We start from the raw sequence: 19,595 nt of genomic DNA on the forward strand, positions 1-19,595 counted from the left end.
CAATAGAATTTATATATTAAAAAGAGAGAAACGTATGTAAAGGAGAATGAAGGGCATTGTGAAAGGAGAAGGCCATGTAGGAACTAACAGGAGTGTGTGAAAAGCCTTATTGAAGCCTCCAGCATTTGTGCATAAGTCTGCTATCTAATGAAACTGAAGGTGGGGAAAAGCAATTTGGAATTTGCTATCCAGGGTATTGTGTTAAGTTGCTGAGTTTATGTTAAATCTAAAATCTATTTTTGGACTGTTGCCTTTAAAGGGAGTGTAACTGGGAGTCAGGTTAATTAGGAATTATAGGAGTTATTATAGTAGTAACTTGTAGTCTTATGTATGTGCTTGAAATCTTTTATTTTGTTAATAAACTTTTTAATTTTTAAAAATCTCTAAAGGTCTTGGTGGATTTATTATTCTGAACTCAGTGCACATATCTTGTAATAAATACAAATTGCAAAACCATTGTGATAGAGCAACCAAGTTTCCCTCGTGGATTTGGTCCACTTAGCACACATCATCTGCCATGTTATAACAGAGCAGGAAGAGATGAGACAACCAACATGGCCCCCCTTCTGATCAGGCTGTTCATGATCAACTCATCTTGAATGTGATACAGTAAATGCAATCCCAACTCCCCGTTCACCAACAATCCCACACCTTGCCTTTCCTCTATTACTGAGCATCACAGTGTTCCCACGGCCACAGTGCAAAAATAAAAGCCAGCACAAAATAAATAATCCAAACCAAATTTATAAATATAATCATGCCATATTGCACACTAACATAACTGATCACTTTTGTGCATTCCTTAGTGCCTGTCTTCTATTTGCCTATACCTGTCGTAATGGTCTTATGAAGTGCTATTCCAGTGGCTGGTGGAAAGTTTCTGACTTTCAGTTGAGTACACTGCGGATGGCCACAGAGGACAATCCTAAACTGCTCTGGATCTATAAGGCCCAGCTTTAGACTGTACCATATTGGCATGGGTGGCAGCTGTCGGGGGGAAGTGGTAGTGGTTGGAGGATGAGTGTTGTCATCCTGAAAAAGAACAGTAGGTATATTAAATAGGCTTAACATAGCCATTGTCACTCCCATGTCAGTGTCTCAACACTAACAACCTGTTGATGGATACTCTGCAAGCCTCTTTGAATACTGGTCATTTACATCCATGAAGGCAGCAGCCTAAGATTGCATGTCAGAAAGCTGGCCTTACATAACGTGACAAATTGAGATAAAAACAGAAAATGCTGGAAAAACTAAGCAGATCTGGCAGCATCTGTGGAGAAAGAAACAGTTCATGTTTTGAGTCAAATATGACTTTTTTTCAGAACGGAAAGGAAACTGAGATATTGGCCATCAGCCGCTGCATCATGGTCGGGTCCACAAGTGTGCTACTGGAGTCAACCACCACTTCCATGGTGGAAAGGATGAGCTCCAAGCTCTGCACAAAATCCTGTGCAAGGTTAGTGCCAACTTCTGCATGCACCTTTACATTACGCACAGGCTTTCAGATTAAGAAGCAAAACATCAAAGGTAATAATATCTGGATTATTACCTGAGCCACGTGCAAATTGGCATAGGGCAAATAAGATTAGAGAGATGAATGTGTGGCTCAAAGACTGGTATGGGAGAAGTGGGTTCCGGTTTGTGGAGCACTGGCACCAGTACTGGGGAAAGTGGGATCTGCACTGTTGGGACGGTTTACACCTGAACCATGCTGGGACATGTGTTCTTGCAAGTCGCATAATTAAGGAAGTAGAGAGGGCTTTAAACAAGGTGGGTGGGGGGCGGTGGGTTAGGGATCAAGCTTGGGTAGATGTGGCAAATTAAGGAGTAGATTCAAGGCAGGAGACCATAATAGTAATATGGGAAATGAGGGTCATAGAATAGCAGGAAGGGGCAGAGAGATAAAATCTGAGAATACACCAATAGTCAAGACTAGATGTTGCAAAGATAACAAAAAGTCAAAACTAAAGACTCTGTGTCTGAATAAGTGTAACATTCATAACAAAGTAAATGAATTGATAGCGTACATTGAAGTAAATAAATATGATTTGATAGCCATTACAGAGATGTGGCTGCAAGATGACAAGGAATGGGTCCTGAATTTTGAGGGGTATTCAAGAAGAATAGGAAGATAGATAAAGGTGGAGGGATAGCACAGTTAATCAAAGAGGGCTTGGTGCAATAGTTAGAGATGACCTTTGTTCAGGAGATCAGGATGTAGAATCGGTTTAGGTGGAGATGAGGAATAGTAGGGGAAAGAAGCCACGAGTGGGAGTGGTCTATAGTCCCCCTAACAGTAACCACAATGTAGGACAAAGTATACAAGAAGAAATATTGGGTGCTTGTGATAAAGGGACAGCAATAATCTACATCTAATTTTAATCTACATATAAACTGGAAAAATCAAACTGGCAGTAGTAGCCTGGATGAGGAGTTCATAGAATGCTTTTGAGATAGTTTTAGAGCAGCATGTTTTAGAACCAGAGAGCCGGTTATGTTAGCCTTGGTATTGTGTAATGCAACAGGATTAATTAATGACATCAGAGTGAAGGCATCTCTAGGTAGCAACAAGCACAATATGATTGAATTTTGCATCCAGTTTGAAAGAGAGAAGAGTGGGTCTAAGACTAGCATTTTGAACTTAAATAAGTGCAACTGTGTGGGCATGAAAGCTGAGCTAGCTGAACAGAGTGAACAGAGATACTAGGCTAGGGGATAGGTCAATAGAGAAGCAGTGGCAGACATTTAAGGGAATATCTCAGAATACTCAGAGTAAGTATATTCTTACTATAAAGAAAAATCCTAAGGGGAGGACCCACCATCAGTGGTTAACTAAAGAAGTTAAGGAAAAAGCATATAACTGCGTTAAGCTGAGTGGCGGTCAGATGATTGCTCAGAATATAAAGAATGGCTGAGAATGACCGAGAGGTTAATCAGGGGAAAGAAATTAGAGTATGAGAGGAAGCTAGCTAGACATGTAAAAACAGTTAATCATAGATAATAAGGGAATGTCAGGTGAAATGAACAAATATTTTGCTTCTATCTTCACTATAGAGATTGCAAACAACATTCCAGTAATACCTGTAAATCAGGAGATGGTGGGGAGAGGGGAACTTGGTGAAATTACAATCACTGGGGAAGCGGTACTGAACAAACTGATGGAGCTACGGCCTGACAAGTCTCTGGGTCCTGATGGACTTCATCCTAGAGTCTTAAAAGAGGAGGCTAATGAGGTAGCAGATGTGTTGGTGTTAATTTTCTAAAATTCGCTAGATTCTGGAAAGGTTTCATCCGATTGGAAAGTAGCAAATGTAACCCCTCTATTCAAGAAGGGAGGGAGGCAGAAAACAGGAAACTATCGACTAGTTAGCTTGATGTCTGTCATGGGGAAGGTGTTAGAATTGATCATTAAGGAGGTTATAGCTGGGCACTTAGAGATACTCAAGGTAATTGGGAAGAGTCAGCAAGGTTTTGTGAAAGGGAAATCATGTTTAACCAACTTATTGGAGTTCTTTGAAGGAATAACATGCACTGTGGATAAAGGGAAGCTTGTGGATGTGCTGTACTTGGATTTCTAGAAAGCATTTTAAAAGATGCCACATCAAAGGTTATTGTAGAAAATAAAAGCTCATGGTGTAGAGGATAACATATTAACATGGATAGATTGGCTGGATGAAGAAAACAGATAGCATGAATAAAAGGTTCTTTTCTGATTAGCAGGATGTGAAGAGTGGAGTCCCACAGGGGTCTGTGCTGGGGCCTCAACTTTTTATAAATTTATATCAATGACTTATATGAGGGGAGTGAAAGCATGGTGGCTAAATTTGCAAACAACACAAAGATAAGTAGGAAAGTATGTTGTGAAGAGGACATGAGGTTGCAGACAGATAGAGATAGGCTGAGTGAATGGGCAAAAATCTGGCAAAGTATAATGTAGGAAAATGTGAAGTTAGTCACTTTGGCAGGAAGAATAAAAAAGCAGAGTATTACTTAAACGGAGAATGGCTGCAGAATACCAAGGAGCTGGTGGATCTAGGTGTTCTTGTGCATGAGTCACAAAAGGTTAGTATGCAGGTACAGCAAGTAATTAAGAAGGCTAATGGAATGTTGTCCTTTATTACAAGAGGAATTGAACTTAAAAGTAATGAGGACTTGAAACGTCAACTGTGCTCCTCTCCACCGATGCTGCCAGACCTGCTGAGTTTTTCCAGGTATTTTTGTTTTTGTTTTGGATTTCCAGCATCCTCAGTTCTTTGCTTTTATATTAAAAGTAAGGATGTTATGCTATACAGGACATTGGTGAGACCGCATCTTGAATATTGTGTGCAGTTTTGGTCTTCTTATTTAAGGAAGGTAAATGCGTTGGAGGTGGTCAGATCAGGTTTACTGGATTGACACCTGAGGCAGAATTCTGCCCCCCCACTGCCAAGGGGGGAAGTTCAGGAGCGGGCGCGCCTCCGATCAGCGCCGCCGATGGGGGGGGAGGGGGGCGCACCGCCATTTTACGTGGGCGGGCCGATTAAGGCCTGCCCAGCATGACATCCGCCAGGAAGCGCTATGCGCTCCCTGTGCGGGCAGGAGGGGATTCCCTAAGCCAAGAGTGCACCCTTTCGCGCACGCGCAAAAAATTTCCCTGACGTCCCCTCATGTGACTCTGTCACATGAGTTGGGACATGTCCATCGCTTTTAATTAAACTTTTATTAAACTTTTAAAAACCTACGTGAAACCTCATCCCGCCCGTGGATGAAGTTTCATGCTTTTTCCGAAGCCCGCCAGGGCTCCCGGCCTGCCCGTCAACCTTAAGGTTGGACGGGCAATTCCTTTAACTACTTTAATTAGTTTTTAAATGGCCTCAATTGGCCGTTGACAGGTTGGCGGGCACACAGCTGATTCGGCTGCACCCCCGCCAACCTGAAAATTGAAATGACACGGGGTGACATCGGGAGCTCCGCCCGATGTCATCCTACATCATTTTACGCGTCGGCGAGTGGGCCCCGCCCCCCGCCCTCAATATCCTGCCCCTGGAATGAGCAGGTTGTCTTATGAGGAAAGGTTAGACAGACTGGGCTTGTTTTCACTGAAGTTTAGAAGAGTGAGGTGTCATTTGATTGAAGTATCTAAAATCCTGAATGGTATTAACAGGTGGACGTGGAAAGGATGTTTCCACTTGTGAGTGAGTCCAGAACTAGGGGGCACTGTTTTAAAATTAGGGGTTGCCCTTTTAGGACAGAGATGAAGAGAAATTTTTTCTCTCGGGGGTTGTGCGACTTTGGAACTCTCGGCCTCCGAAGGTGGTAGAGGTGGGGTCATTGAATATTTTTAAGGCATAGGTAGATAAATTCTTGTTAGGCAAGCGAATTAAAGATTATCAGAGGGAGATGGAAATGTGGGATACAAAACACAAGCAGATCAGCAATGGTCTTATTGAATAGCGCGGATCAGGCTCAAGGGGCCAAATGGCCAACTTCTGCTCCTTTTTTTTAATGTTCTGATCGGCCTGCTAATGCATCAAACATTTTATTGTGTATATCCATCAGCCTTCTTTGGTAACTGCTCCACTGAAGTGCTCATCTGAGTTCTCTACAGCAAAAGTTGTGTACATTTTGCCCTCCAGGGAGCTGGCACCTATGCTATCCCTGCTTCCTGCCCTGGCTGCAGGCTATTTGTATCCAGTGTTCCACCATGTGTATGTCCTGACTCTAAACTATCATCTAATGATCTGCAATGTCAGTATCTGCGCTGGCGATTGTGAGTATGAGATTGAGTGATGGTGTTTCTTCCTCCTCACCATCTTCTTGCTCTCTTGCCTGGCCAGGTGACAGCTCTAGGGTATTTGAAAGGAGAAAGATACAAGCTAGGATTGTGGTGCAGGGAGATGGGGTGGGACAGTCAGGGGTTGGTGGAGTTAAAAGTGCATGTTTACACCATCTGCAAGCTTCTAAATTAGAAGAGATAGTGTGATGAGTACAAAGTTGGATGTGAGAAAGAGGATTAGGTGTGCAGATACCATCATCTTCGATAGGTGCAGCCACCCATTGGCCATGGCTTCAGCAATGCCAGCTTCAATGATGGCGAGCACCGTCTCCCCCAAGGAGGTAAGGACATGCAGCCACACCTCTCTCTGCTGGTTAGCAACTGCTGCCTCTGGTTCTGCGTCATTTTCTCCTGTGAAAGAGTGTCAGTGTGTGTCATGCAATCTGTTTAGGTAATGTGGCTGTCAAGGTGAAATAGTTGGAAATGTATGTTAACTATGAGATGTCGATGTGAGGCTTGCAGCAGTGCTGTGTGTGTGAGGGTGAGGTGAAGCCATGAATGTGAGGCATGAGTCTTGTTTGATAGAGATTGTTGACAGGTCAGTGATCAGGGTGTGGTGCCTTGAGCAATATGAAAGGCTAGTGGAGCAGTTGGTGTGATATTGCATTTGAAGATGCATTCCCTGATCTTCACCACTCATATGAAGTTGTTGAACTTTTTGCGGCACAGCAGCCAACTCCTCGGGGCGAGACTTCTGACTGCCACGATTATCTGGTCCCACAGCGTCTGAGTTTCTCTTCCATGCCTCCTGTGGATGGACAACATCTCTCCTGCTCAACCAAGGCATTAAGATCTCAACTCCTTTATTCAAAATATTACTATTCAAGGTGCATTTCCTTTCTTTCATTCTTATTTCTGAAATATATTCACACTGAAGTGCAGCTGCCATCTTTCTGCTATCCAAGCCTATGCATCACTGTCTGGAAATTTGCATGATCTTCAACCCAATTTGGTATCTTCACTAAATTTCTAAACATCAGACATCAGTGAAAAACTTCTTACCAGGCTGTTGTGAAGAATTTGCTTTTGCCCTTACCACCCCTCCAACAGTCATGTGGTCACATTCCCTTTAAACTCATGCACTATAATTTTCACATTAAGTACAACGTATCTTTAAATATAAAGGGGAAAATAAATTAAGAAATTGGAAAATAATAGATTTTTAATGTAGGATTAAAATGTTTCTTTAGTGTTATAAAGATTTAGGAAACATTTAATTCTTTGCTTTATTGAAAAAACATGGAGTTCCTAAATTCGACACCATAGTTTCCAACTCTTTAAGTATAGGACACATGCTATTATGCATGATTTTTCATGCAATTCCATATAACTATATAGAAACAATAAAGGCTAATGGTGAAAAATAGTCATAAGATGAACACATTTTCCTTTAAAAAATCCTACAGCTGTCAATAAAATCTGATCATAAACTGACCTTTTTATTCCTTTCCCACCTGTTAAATATGATTTTTTTTCTAATTGGCTTATCTTTCTTCCTTCAATAACAATCATCCAAGCAAATTGGAAAAGGTTAAACAAAAAAACTTAAGCAGAGCATCTATCAATTTCTTGTATACAATCCCTTTGTGATATTTATTATAACGTAAACCACTTCAAAATATATATATATTAGTGTTAAAAAAAAACTCAAGATGTGCTGCAAGCAAAAGCCCATCAGAGTGGCAAAATTGAATCCAGCTGCAAGACCTAACATGTCAGTGCAGTCTGTAAAAGGTTCCTTTTTCATACATTAAAACAATCTACTGCAGATCACTAGAGCATTGCCAAATGCCATATGTTTGGCATCATGGTCACAGCATCTGGTATTCTTTAACAAACAACAAAAAATGTAAAACACAATAAAATAACTGTCAGTCACATAACGTTTACTTTCTCATGTTTCAAATGGTTGATTTGCATTTGAAAGTTTATATATAAAAATAAACAAGTGTCAAAAATCCAAGTCTTATTTTCACACACATTACTCAATCCCTCACCTTTTGGCTTCATTGCTACTGTAGGCAAACTTCGATAGACGTATACCAAATCAAAAGAAAAGCATACAAAGTCAAGATAAGAGTTCTGTATTTGAACTGTAAGAACAGACTTTGCTTTCTATCTGCATTGTAGTGAATTGTTTTCCCCTACAATATGTGAATGACAAAACTGCTGAAAGCTGTTCCAAATATTTTCACTCTGCAGAAAATCAGTGTTGGTAATGCTAATATCACAACTAATTGTATAACTAATTATGTAAAAATTTAATAATTTTTAAAGTCAACTACAGAAAAATAACATGTATTAAGGCTCTTGTAAAATTAATTACAAAACAATATATAATGCATAATATAAGGTTTAATTCATTAGCAAAGATAAACACTCACCCAAGTTTCAATTATTGTAGGCATAATGTTGATGCATTTTTAAAGCAGCATTATTGAAGGTTTTATTTATAACCTAGCAACCAATCCATGAGGGGCTCTAATCCACATGTTTTCATTGAGAAGCCTGCCCATGGCGGTAACCCACCCCGTAGAGGTTGAAAACGCATTCTTTCACAGGATCTCCAAACTGTGAGGTTCCTCCTCTACCTCAGCTCTCCCTTTCTCCTACTTTGAGAGCCCAAGTTTGGCAGTAACGTTCTGCAACATCCTTGTCTTCAGAACAAGAAAATGTTGTTTAGCCCCTGAAATTAGCTCTGTCATTCGATTAAATTGTGATTACTATGTACCTCAATTCCATTTATCTTCCTTTGTTTCAAATCTCGTAATGTAACAAAAATCTATCAATTTCAGTTTTGAAAACTCTAATTGACCTAGCATCCACAGCCTTTTGGGAGTGAGAATTCCAGTCTCTCGCCCTTGTCTTCGCCACCCTTCAAATGGTTCAACAATACTTTGCAATCTCCTTCCAATCTGCATCCTTCACAGATTCTATCCTTCCAATTCTAGTCTGCTCTGCATTCTTCTCGCCCTCTAGTTCATTCAGAGCCAGACAATCTCTTCTTTTGGGATTGTCTTAACTCCTCCACTTTGCTGTGCTCAAAAAAAAGTATATCTGGCTTGTTCAGTTACTGCATCTAAATGCTCCACTACTTGTTCCAACACCACTGCCTTATCCCCATCAAACACACACGTAAAGCACACGAGGTAAGTTGTAGGTATAAGCACATGATTATTATTTTCAATGAGTAAAATATATCAATGCTGTTTTAAATACTCAGCTTAATTAGCATTAATTCAGGGCTATGCTCATTCTTAAACATGCAGGAGTCAGAGAAAGAGAACAACGATGAATTTAAAAACTCAATGTAAAGGATGATAAAAGCATATCCATGTGAAGCAATATTTATCTTTGATGATTCTGGTGTAGCATTTTTGCATTGAAAAAAATCACAAAATTAGTTGCAAAACTACTCACAAAATGTTTCATTTTTGCAACATTTTAGGCACTGACTGAATGCGGAAACAAAAAGATAAACTAGCAAATTGCTTTGGGCACAAAGCAGATGGTTGTGTTAAATAGGAGTCACAAATTTCAGCTTCAAATTCTGAAGGAAAAAGAGACAACCACATATGATTTTTATTTTAGTATAGTATGCCCCGCATATATAAACTAAGGGTTAAAAGGAATCCAAACCAGATAGTTTATTGAATAGTAAATATAAAATTATCTAATGCACAAAATGTATAAAAGGTTACCATCAGATTGTTGTGGATTACGGTAATTTTACATTCAATGACTTACAAAGTTCTGCAGATCATTTTCTCAGAACAACTTTGCACAAATTTTCATTTAAATGGTTCTAAAGCCTATATTTATTTTTTATTTTGAGAGCTAGTGTTGCAAAAGCTATAGGCGAAGATGGCATGGTGGTAATGTCACCGCACTAGTAATCCATAGGCCCGGGCTAATGCTCTGGGGACATAAGTTCAAATGCCACCAGGGCAGCTGGTGGAATTTGAATTCAATTAATATATCTGGAATATAAAGATAGTCTCAGTAAGGGTGAAAAAAAAACTCATTTGGTTCACTAATGGGAAGCCTGCCATCCTTATCCGGCCTGGCCTACATGTGACTCCAGACCCCTCAACAATTTGGTTGACTCTTAACTGCCTTCTGAAATGGCCTAGCAAAGCCACACATTTCAAAGGCAAGTAGGGATGGGCAATAAATGCTAGCCTTGTCAATGGCACCCACAACCCATAAAAGAATAAAAAGTTAAAAATATGCAAAAGGTCCTGAGAATGTAGGTTCTCAATCACATTAAATGTTCCACATAAAGAAGCATACTGTGTTTTTGTGGCAATCTGATGTGTAATATACCTTGAAGAAGAATGTCATAATGGAATGGATCACATGATCTTAGTATCCAATAACAGAGTAGTGTGGGCTATCTCTGTAAGTTAGTAGTCAGTAGTTAGTTGCAGAGGTAGTATAGAGATAGAGTTTGAAGTGTTAGCACATGTTTAGTTGTTTTCTACCTATGAAGTGTCTGCTACTCAACCAGGATCCACAGTTTTCAATGGAACTGTTTAGGAAATCATACTGCAACATGCACTTCAAGAAACGTCTGCATGATATGCATCATTTTTCTCAGTTAAAAAAATATAAAAATGCTGTAATGTTATCCAGGTATTGCTTTTTTAAAGTTGTTGGAAATAGCACAAGTCCCAAGTTTGAGAAACGATAATGTTGTTTGGGGGGGAATGGGGTGCATGTTAAAATAGATTTTACATGACCCTACAGACCTAAAGCAAATCTGATTGTTATTTTTGGAGTATTCTGCACTCTTATTGTAGACTTTTCAGTTTCAGTATTTTAGGCGATTGTGATAGGCGAGGCCCAAATCCTTTACCTGAGAGCATTTTAACCAGACTTAGTGTCTAGGGAAACTTTCAGAAACATGTCCAGAATAACAAACTGAACAACTTTAATTACTTTAGCAACTGAAATGATCTTATGCTTGCATAGGATCTTTCTCCCTTCTTCAATGAGTGATACAGTATGAAAACATCAGATATATCAATACATTTACATATATACATACACACATGTATATACAGTGATGTACATACACACATGGGCATACCATTTCTTTAAATAAATTAGTAATTCATCTATCTAGCTTCTGAATTTTTTTTGCAGTTTATTTTCTTGTACATTTTACTACTGTGGGAGTTGTGCTTGTCTACAGCAGCAAAGCTTGATAAGCCCCAAAAATGTGCAGGGGTGATCACAGTGCATGATTAACCTACATCAATTGCTTCAGATGCAGGCAGCAGGCCAACCTCGTGCAGGCTGCTGAATATTGTTAACTGCGCTGCTGAACAGCTGCACACCTCAGCAGAAGGAACAAAGTGTGAGAGGCTCGCAACAGTTAAAGCCTGCACTTCTTCCATGAGAGGTACTTTGCTGCTGCAGCAGATGCTGGAAGCCGATCTCCTATTGATTCTGATCTGGGAAAGACATAATAGTTGCATGCTACTGGATATTGCAAGCTCCAAGATTATCTGGGGCTGCACTGGAGGCCTTGGTTCTGATTGAGAGAAGAGATGTGCTCTATACGCAGGGAGCCAGCAAGCACCCCAAACAAACTCTGAGAAGGCAATGGGAGCAGATGGCTAATGCAATCAATGCCAGAAGTCTAGCTCAAGGACCTGAATGCAATAAGTTCAATGACTCCACACAAATAGTCAAGATCAGTGAATGCATCTTCAAATGCCATATCCCAACAATGGCACCATGAGCTTCAGACACTGCACATTACACCCTTTCAGTCACCAACAACCTTTATTCATCAGAGCTCATACCTAATATTCATAGCTTCAACTCACCCTCATGTTTAATGCTTCTAGGCTTAGAACTGCTCAAGGTTGTTCTCCAAGACCATTTGCAGTCTTCAGCCATGCAGCGGGCACTAGGGTAACACTGCATTGGAGCACTAGGATTAGCAAAGATATACAGAAAACAGGCATCTAGGGAATGCACAAACTGATTAGTTGACATTTCTGTGCAACATGACATGATTTAATTTATATATTTGGTTTGTAATATTTATTTTTTGGTAGTATTTATTTTTACATTGTGACCAAGCAGACATTCAGACAGTCATTGACAGCAAGATAAGGTGTGGGACTCTTGGTAAATGGAGAATTGGGGTTGTGTTTACGGGTATCATAGTTGGATTAGTTGTTCATGGATAACCCAGCCAGAAACGGGCTGTCTAGGTTGCCTCCTCTATTTCTTTATCTCCTCCTCCTCACAGACTCGGTCTGTATAGCTGGCGGTGAGGACTGTACCCTTATGTTAGTGAGCTTGTGCAGCATGCAGCAGACCACCACAAATCTTGATACCCACTCTGCCATGTATTGCAGGATTCTCCCAGAGCAGTTCAGAAAGGGGAAGCACTGTTTCAGCATGCCAATGTCTTATTACATGACATGTGGCAGCATGGCTATCGTTATATGCATACTACCCACAGGTATGTAGGTTACGCACCAGTCGGCAGCCATGTTGTCCTCAGAGGCCATCCTTTTTGATTTGTCAGGGGGCTCGTGCAGATGGCAAAGTGGACTGCCGCAGAATGATGTTAGAATGAATGATGTCAGTATATTTGGCATTGAGCTGCATGATTCTCTGTCGATGGTCACATACCAGCTGGACATTGAATGAGTGGAATCCCGTTCATTTGAGGTACATCTCAGAATTGAGATGCGGTGTCTGCAAAGTGTCATGCATGCAGTCAATGACACCATGGCCTGCTGCCTTGCATCCTCACACTGTCACACACCTGCTTCACCTTCTGTTCCCTGGCAAGAGAGAATGAAATGTAGTTAGCCCTCTTTGAACACGGCATCAGTGACCTCCTTTATGCAACAGTGGATGGCAAACTGGAAAATATTGCAAATATCTCCAACTCCAGCCTGGTAGGAGCCCAGTGCCTAAAAGTTCATAGGCACAGTGACCTTACTTCACAGTAAGTCAGTTCTTGTCCTGCTGTCAGATGGCAGTTGCATCTGCTGCAGGTGACTGATTTCAGAGAGAACATCCTTAATGAAATGCAGTCTCACACGTTGTTCCTCTCTTACAGTTCAGGTGGAAAATTGCTCCCTGTGCACTCTGGCTCGATATACCCTCCTGCTGAAAGTTCTACTGTCCCTCCCTTTAAGATGATGATAGAGAAGCACATAAGTATGAAAAAAAAACAAGTTGCGAGATTATGGAAAAGTTGATTTTGAGGGGCTGAGAATGGAACTTGGGAATAACAGACAACTATACTGGCAGACAACACTATGGATCAATAGGAAACATTTAAAAGTGTTCATCAGAGTGCAGGAAAAATATATTCCGTGAGAGGGAAAGATCAAGCTAAACACTGGTGGGATTCCACGGATGAAGGGAGACATAAGAGAACAACTGAGGGTTAGGAAAGAGGCTTACATCAAGTACATCAAAGCAGAGGAGAATGATAAGAGAGAATACACAGATTAGGAGAGAAGGCAAAATAACAATTAGCAAGGTAAAGAGGAGCTATGAAATTAAATTATCAAGAAATATAAAGCAATATAATAAAATATTTGATATGCACATCAATAAAAAAAGGCTGTGAAGGGAATAGGGCCATTAAGAGATAAGGAAGGATAATACCACAGGTGACGATAGAAGGATGGCAGAAATAGTAAATAGTTATTTTGCTTTGGCTCGAGTGGAGCATTAACACAAGCGTGGACTGGTTGGGCCAAATGGGCTGTTTCATTTTCGCATATCTTACATAATCCCATGTAAATCCCTCGTCTCACAGTTTGTCTTCCTCTGTATACCTTCCACTCGTTCTCCCGGTCATGCTGCATTGCATGGGAATGCCACTAATGCAGCAATGTCTGGGAGCAATTGGTTTGCACAGAAGCCTTGAAGATAGGACCAACTCCTTCAAGCACCTACCATACCTCCATGTAAGCTTTGGCAACTTTACAGAACTCAAGAAAACATCAAACATTTGCACAATAGTAGCAGCAGCCACAAGAAATCAACAACTAACCCAAAAGGAATTGATGATCCATTTAAATAGTGCAGTTGGGTGGCTGTGGGGAGTGGGGGCTCCCTGCTGCTGAACACATGTTTAGACTTGGCTGATTAAGAGATGGCATTAGCTGGAGTGGTGAGCATACGTATTGACATCATGATCTGACTGCTCTGCATATTTCCAACATGTGCTAACTTTATATGTGCTAACACAATGTGGCATCTGCCATGATGCCTAACAGATATGTGCATATGCTGCAGGTGCCATTTTGAAGCTCTAGGCAACCCAAAAAAATGGACACTACATATTTTAATTTTGAAATTGTCAATTTGACTTAAAGGTTTGGACAAACATAACTGAAAACAATTTATTTCCTGTATTTCAATAACTGTTGGCCACATTTGAAAATAACTGGCTGTCAAGCAACAGTGACTCAGCAACCTGCTCACTGATGTTCACTTTGGATTCCACCAGGTTCCAGACCAAATGTGAACAAAAAAAGAAATTACTTCCAGGGGTGAGGTGAATGATTGCCTTTGACACAAGGTAGCATTTGAGCGAGTATGGCATCAAGCAGCCTTAGCAAGATTGAAGTCAACAGGAAAATTGAGTTCTGATCAGATTACTGATGAAGGGTCATCATCGACGTGAAATCCTGGCTGTTTCTCCTCAGTGTCTGACCTGCTAAGTGTTTCCAGCATTTTGTTTTTAATTCAGATTTCCAGCATCTTCGATATTTTGCTTTTGTTTTTGTGGGGAAAAACTCCCCTGCTTGGAGCCATACTGAGCACAAAAAAAAATAGTTACGGTTGTTGGATGCCAATCATCTCAGCCCCAGGATATCACTGCAAGAATTCCTCAAAGCAGTGTCCCAGGTCTAACCCATCTTCAGCTGCTTCATCAATGAGCTTTCCTCCAAGATAAGGTTAGAAGCAGGGATGTTCACTGATGATTGCAGTGTCCAGTACCATTTGCAACTCTTCAGGTACTGAAGTAGTCCATATCTGCATGTACCAGCACGTGGACAATATTCAGGCTTGGGTTTAAGTGGCAAGTAACATTCTCTCTTCACAAATGCCAGATAATAACCATCTCCAACAAGAGAAAATCTAACCATCTTTCTCTGATGTTCAACAGCATTAGCATCACTGAGTCCTGCACCATCAACATCCTGGGGGTTACCATTGATCATAAACTGAACTCTACCATACATATACTTTAACATCCACTCCCTCCACCATCTATGTGGACAGTCTACAATTGCACTGCAGCAACTCACCAAGGCTCCTCAAGCAGCACTTTCTAAACCAGTGACCTCAGCCACCTAGATGGACAAGGGCATCAGATGCATGGGAACACCACCACCTGCAAGTTACCCTCCAAGCAACACATCATCCTGACTTTGAACTATATCACTATTCCTTCACTGTCGCTGGGTCAAAATCCTGGAAATCCTTTCCTAACAGCACTGTAGGTGTATCTGCACTACATGGACTGCAGTGGCTCAAAAAGGCAGCTCGCCACCACCTTCTCAAGGGCAATTAGGGTTGGGCAATAAAAATGCTAGTCAACCCAGTGATGCCCACATCAAAGAAGAAAAATACATAAGAGGTCAGAGGCTGGGAATTCTGAAGCTAGTAACTGACCTCCTGACTCCCAAAGACTGTCCACCATCAACAAGGCACAAATCAGGAGTGCGGTTGAATACTCCCCACTTTCCTGGATAAGTGCAACTCCAACAACTCAAAAAGCTCGACACCATTCAGGATGAAGCAGCTCACTTGGTCGGTACTCAATTCACCACCTTAAACATTCCCTTCACGAGCAGCATACAGTAGCAAGTTTCTACCATCTACAAGATGCACTGCAACAACTCACCAAGGTTCCTTCAAAAGCACCTGCTAACTTACGACCTCTACCACCTAGAAGAACAAGCACAATAGACACATGGGAACACCACCAGGGTGTTATATGTCTCCTCCAAGACATATAACACCCTGACTTCACTGTTGCTGGGTCAAAATCCTCCCTAACAGCACCATAGGTGTCCACTAGGCTCCCCGTAGGAACCTGCAAGTTTGCTTCTTCAACTCTCTTAGGCTCAACAGGTTCTGCAGGTACTTCCAAAGCAATAGGAGTTCCTTCTACCTGTGGTGTAGACTCCAAAGGGAATGCTTGGCGCACCTTTTCTTGTGGATCTGTTTCCTGAGGTGATCTATATGCCTTCTGATTATCCGACCTTCAACTGATATACAGTAAGACAGGGGTCCTGTCACATCAAACGGACTGTAGTGTTTCAAGAAAGCAGCTCACCGCCTCATGGACTGCAACTTTAAGAAAGCAGCTTTCTCAAAGGCAGTAAGGGATGGGCAATCAATGTTGGTCTTGCCAGTGACGCTTACATCCCATGAATGAATAAAAATCAAATTTTTGATACACTAAATAACTACTGCCAAGAAACCTTTTAAGAATTGTTTTTAAACTTTGGTACTCTTTTGCGCTATGGGGCTTTGGCCTTTACTTGGGCTCCTTAAAAAAGAACAATATAACATTGTTCAATTCAATTTTATACATTCACTGATTACTTGATAAGATAGTTTTTAAAAAGCATATAGATTACTTGAGTTTATAGAGCATTGCTTTTCTATTCAAAGACTTTTATACTAAAACTCTAAGCCTCAACTGAAGTAATGTGGACAATTCTGGGCACCACACTTCAGGAAAGATGTGAAAGCCTTAGAAAGGGTGCTAAAGAGATTTACTAGGGTGCTACCATTAACAAAGGACATCAGTTATGAGGAAAGGTTGGAAAAGTTAAACTTCTGTTCCAAGGAGAACAGTCTAAGGTAAGAGGTTTTGACGGAATAGGTAGAGAAAACTTATTCCTTCTGGTGAGTGAATCAATAACCAAACAAATTTAAAATCATTGGTAAACGATCTAGAGGGGAGATAAAGAGAAAAGTTTTCACTTATTGGGATATGGAATACTGCCTGAAAAAGTGGGAAACCGCCAATGCTATAAACAAGTTTCAAAGGAAGTTGGACAGGTACTGGAGGGTGAGGAACTTAAGAGTTACGAACAAAAAGCAGGGGCATGGGACTAAGCGCAACTGCTCTTTCAAATTCAAGAGAGGCACAATAGGCCAAATGGCCTCTTCCATTACGTAAATTTCTGTGATCTTATGAATTCTTCAGTATTAAGAACCATATTATTGTGGTATGGATATTTTAAATTGATATTTTACTGTAATCCACAGTTTAATCCAAACTGGTGCTTTTGTACCATAAGGGAATAACATACTATGTTTAACATAATCATATATTCAAATTACATTTTTTCCTTCGCTGCATTCTTTTAAGAACGTCACTGCACTACAAATCACTGTCTGTGCGTAAAAGATATTAGCCCCAAAGTTTCATAGCACAGCACCTTGCAAGAGAGAGATTGATGTTATCTGCTGCTGTCTAGAACTAGCAATAGCTCTTCCCAGTGCCCTTTAAAGCACCCATGTTAACAAAACGACGTCTTGATTTTGTTGACAAAGCATTGCATGGCTGAATGTCAGATTAGAAAACACTCGCCATCACTAATTGACACTTTTGAATAAAAAAAAGGACCCAGAATAAGAAATATACCATTTTTAAAATATTTGTTCATGGGATGTGGGCGTCGCTGGCTAAGCCAGCATTTATTTCCCATCCCTAATTGTCCTTGTTCAGAGGGCATTTTAAGAATCAACCACATTGCTGTGGATCTGGAGTCATATGTAGGCCAGGCCAGGTAAGGATAGCAGATTTCCTTCCCTAAAGGACATTGGTGAACCAGATGGGTTCTTACAACAATCAACAACTGTTTCATGGTTATCATCAGACTTTTAATTCCAGATTTTTATTGAATTCAAATGTTACCATCTGCAGTGGTAAGATTCAAATCCGGGTTCCCAGAACATTACCCTGGGTCACGAGAATACCAGTCCCACGACAATACCACTATGCTGCTGCCTCCCTCAAAGTGAATTTGGCTTTGTAGTTTAAACTGAGTATTAACCATAATTCATGGGAAATCACTTCACTACAAATCATTGCCTATACTTTAAGAAGAAATATTAGCCCCAAAACTCTCACAGCATAGCACAGGTTTCGGTCCATAAAATTATTCTGATAAATATGCAAGAGTAATTCTATGATCATGATGAACTTTCAGGAGTGGAAATGTAACTTAAAAATATATTCTTAAATTAAAAAGGACAGGACATTTGCTTGGAATAGACAAGGCAGTTAGAATTTTCTACCTACAATTTCTATATTTAGATATTTGCTCCTTTGCCAATATTTTCAGTAAAATCCCAAGTGCAGAGGGAAACATTTACCATTCAAAAATCTTTGGGCCTACAGGCTGTATTCAAATGTATTTCTAAATTAAATGTTTCATTCTCTTAATTTTAAAAAATGTACATTAGGTAACATGAAAAGGTAGTAGAGCATTACCAAAATTCAGAATTTTAAACAGTCAGCTTGACCTCCAATGTATTAGATCTGACTATATTACAGCCCCCTTCAGCACCCTCTCCACCCAAGATTGTTTATTTCTTTTAAAAACAGAGAAATGAAAACTCATTACCTCCAGAGTGATTATTTTTAATGATTTCAAAACAAAGTAGCCCAAAATAATTATTTGTAAAAATGTTTTAGGGAGGCAGTTAAAAGTTTTGTTCAGCCAACCACCGACTGCTTCTAAATCCATATACTAGATTTCACTGTATTTTCTCTTGTTCACATCACTCAAAGTATTACACAGCATTGTTCAATAAATAGAAAATACAACCCAGTATTTTTTAAATGACAGACGTGAATCAGTGATCTGTATTTTATGCAAAACAAACTTTATTTACAGCCAAGTTAAAACTGATCTCTTAAGAAGCTATGAAGGAGGACTCAAAATGTTAACTGTCTCCACAGATGCTGCCAAACCTGCTGAGTTTTTTCAGCATTTTCTGTTTTTATTTCAGATTTCCAGCATCCAAAGTATTTTGCTTTCATGCTCTGATCTTTTAATCATTTATTCATTATGTAGTATAGTATATCGAAAGCAACACGAATCCAACAACTGTCAAGAAGATTCTTCAGCTGAAATCGGAATTATTCATTTGCCCAGGGTATAAAACATAAGTATTCTATTTTTGTAAAAATATTAATACATTGTAGAACAGAACAAAAGAAGTTGTCATAGTAAAATGAAAGAATGACAAAAATAGAATTATTTTAGTAAGAAGCTGAGACAAAAACAATTGTCTCCAAAAAAATTTTTTCCTTTCCTTGATTACATACAACTCAATATTTCAGTTAACAATAGTTCATCAAATACAGAAAATAGTGCTGATAACATATGCATTGTTTCTCTTCAGCCTCTGCTCTTCTTCAGAACAGCCTGCGAATTAAAAACAGAAAACAGACTCAACTATTGAAAGAAGTTTGTATGTTTTATGATCTATCATGATGCTTTGTACACAATGATCTGAGAACAGGTTGTCATGTCTTAATTACAACTAAGAAGGTCACAATAAATATTTCCTCAAGGCTAAATTTTATTTAATTGGAAAACTATCAAAGGAGCATTATAACCGTCTAGCATCATGTATACAAGGATCACACACAAATATTTTGATCAGGTAAACTGCTATTTTATCGCAACCCATCATATATTGTGTTGTAAAAACATTTTAAAGCAAATATACTGAAAAGCAAGTGGAAGAT

At 39.9% G+C, this 19,595-nt stretch overlaps 1 protein-coding gene across 2 annotated transcripts in view; it reads right to left on the reverse strand.

Moving 5' to 3' along the window:
• The window catches only part of cenpw (centromere protein W), a 64,092-nt gene that overhangs the window by 20,717 nt on the left and 23,780 nt on the right, over positions 1-19,595 (reverse strand). The window contains exon 3 of one of the 2 annotated variants that reach the window (XM_078541296.1): positions 18,704-19,269. The exons of the other annotated variant lie outside the window; for it this stretch is intronic. Coding sequence (XP_078397422.1) covers positions 19,243-19,269 — 27 coding nt within the window. The 3' untranslated portion in view covers positions 18,704-19,242. Of the gene's footprint in view, positions 1-18,703; positions 19,270-19,595 lie in introns of those variants that run through there. 2 annotated transcript variants of the gene reach the window in all.

This window comes from Cetorhinus maximus, chromosome 5 (assembly GCF_964194155.1).
Source record: "Cetorhinus maximus chromosome 5, sCetMax3.hap1.1, whole genome shotgun sequence".
NCBI classification, from domain to species: domain Eukaryota; kingdom Metazoa; phylum Chordata; class Chondrichthyes; order Lamniformes; family Cetorhinidae; genus Cetorhinus; species Cetorhinus maximus.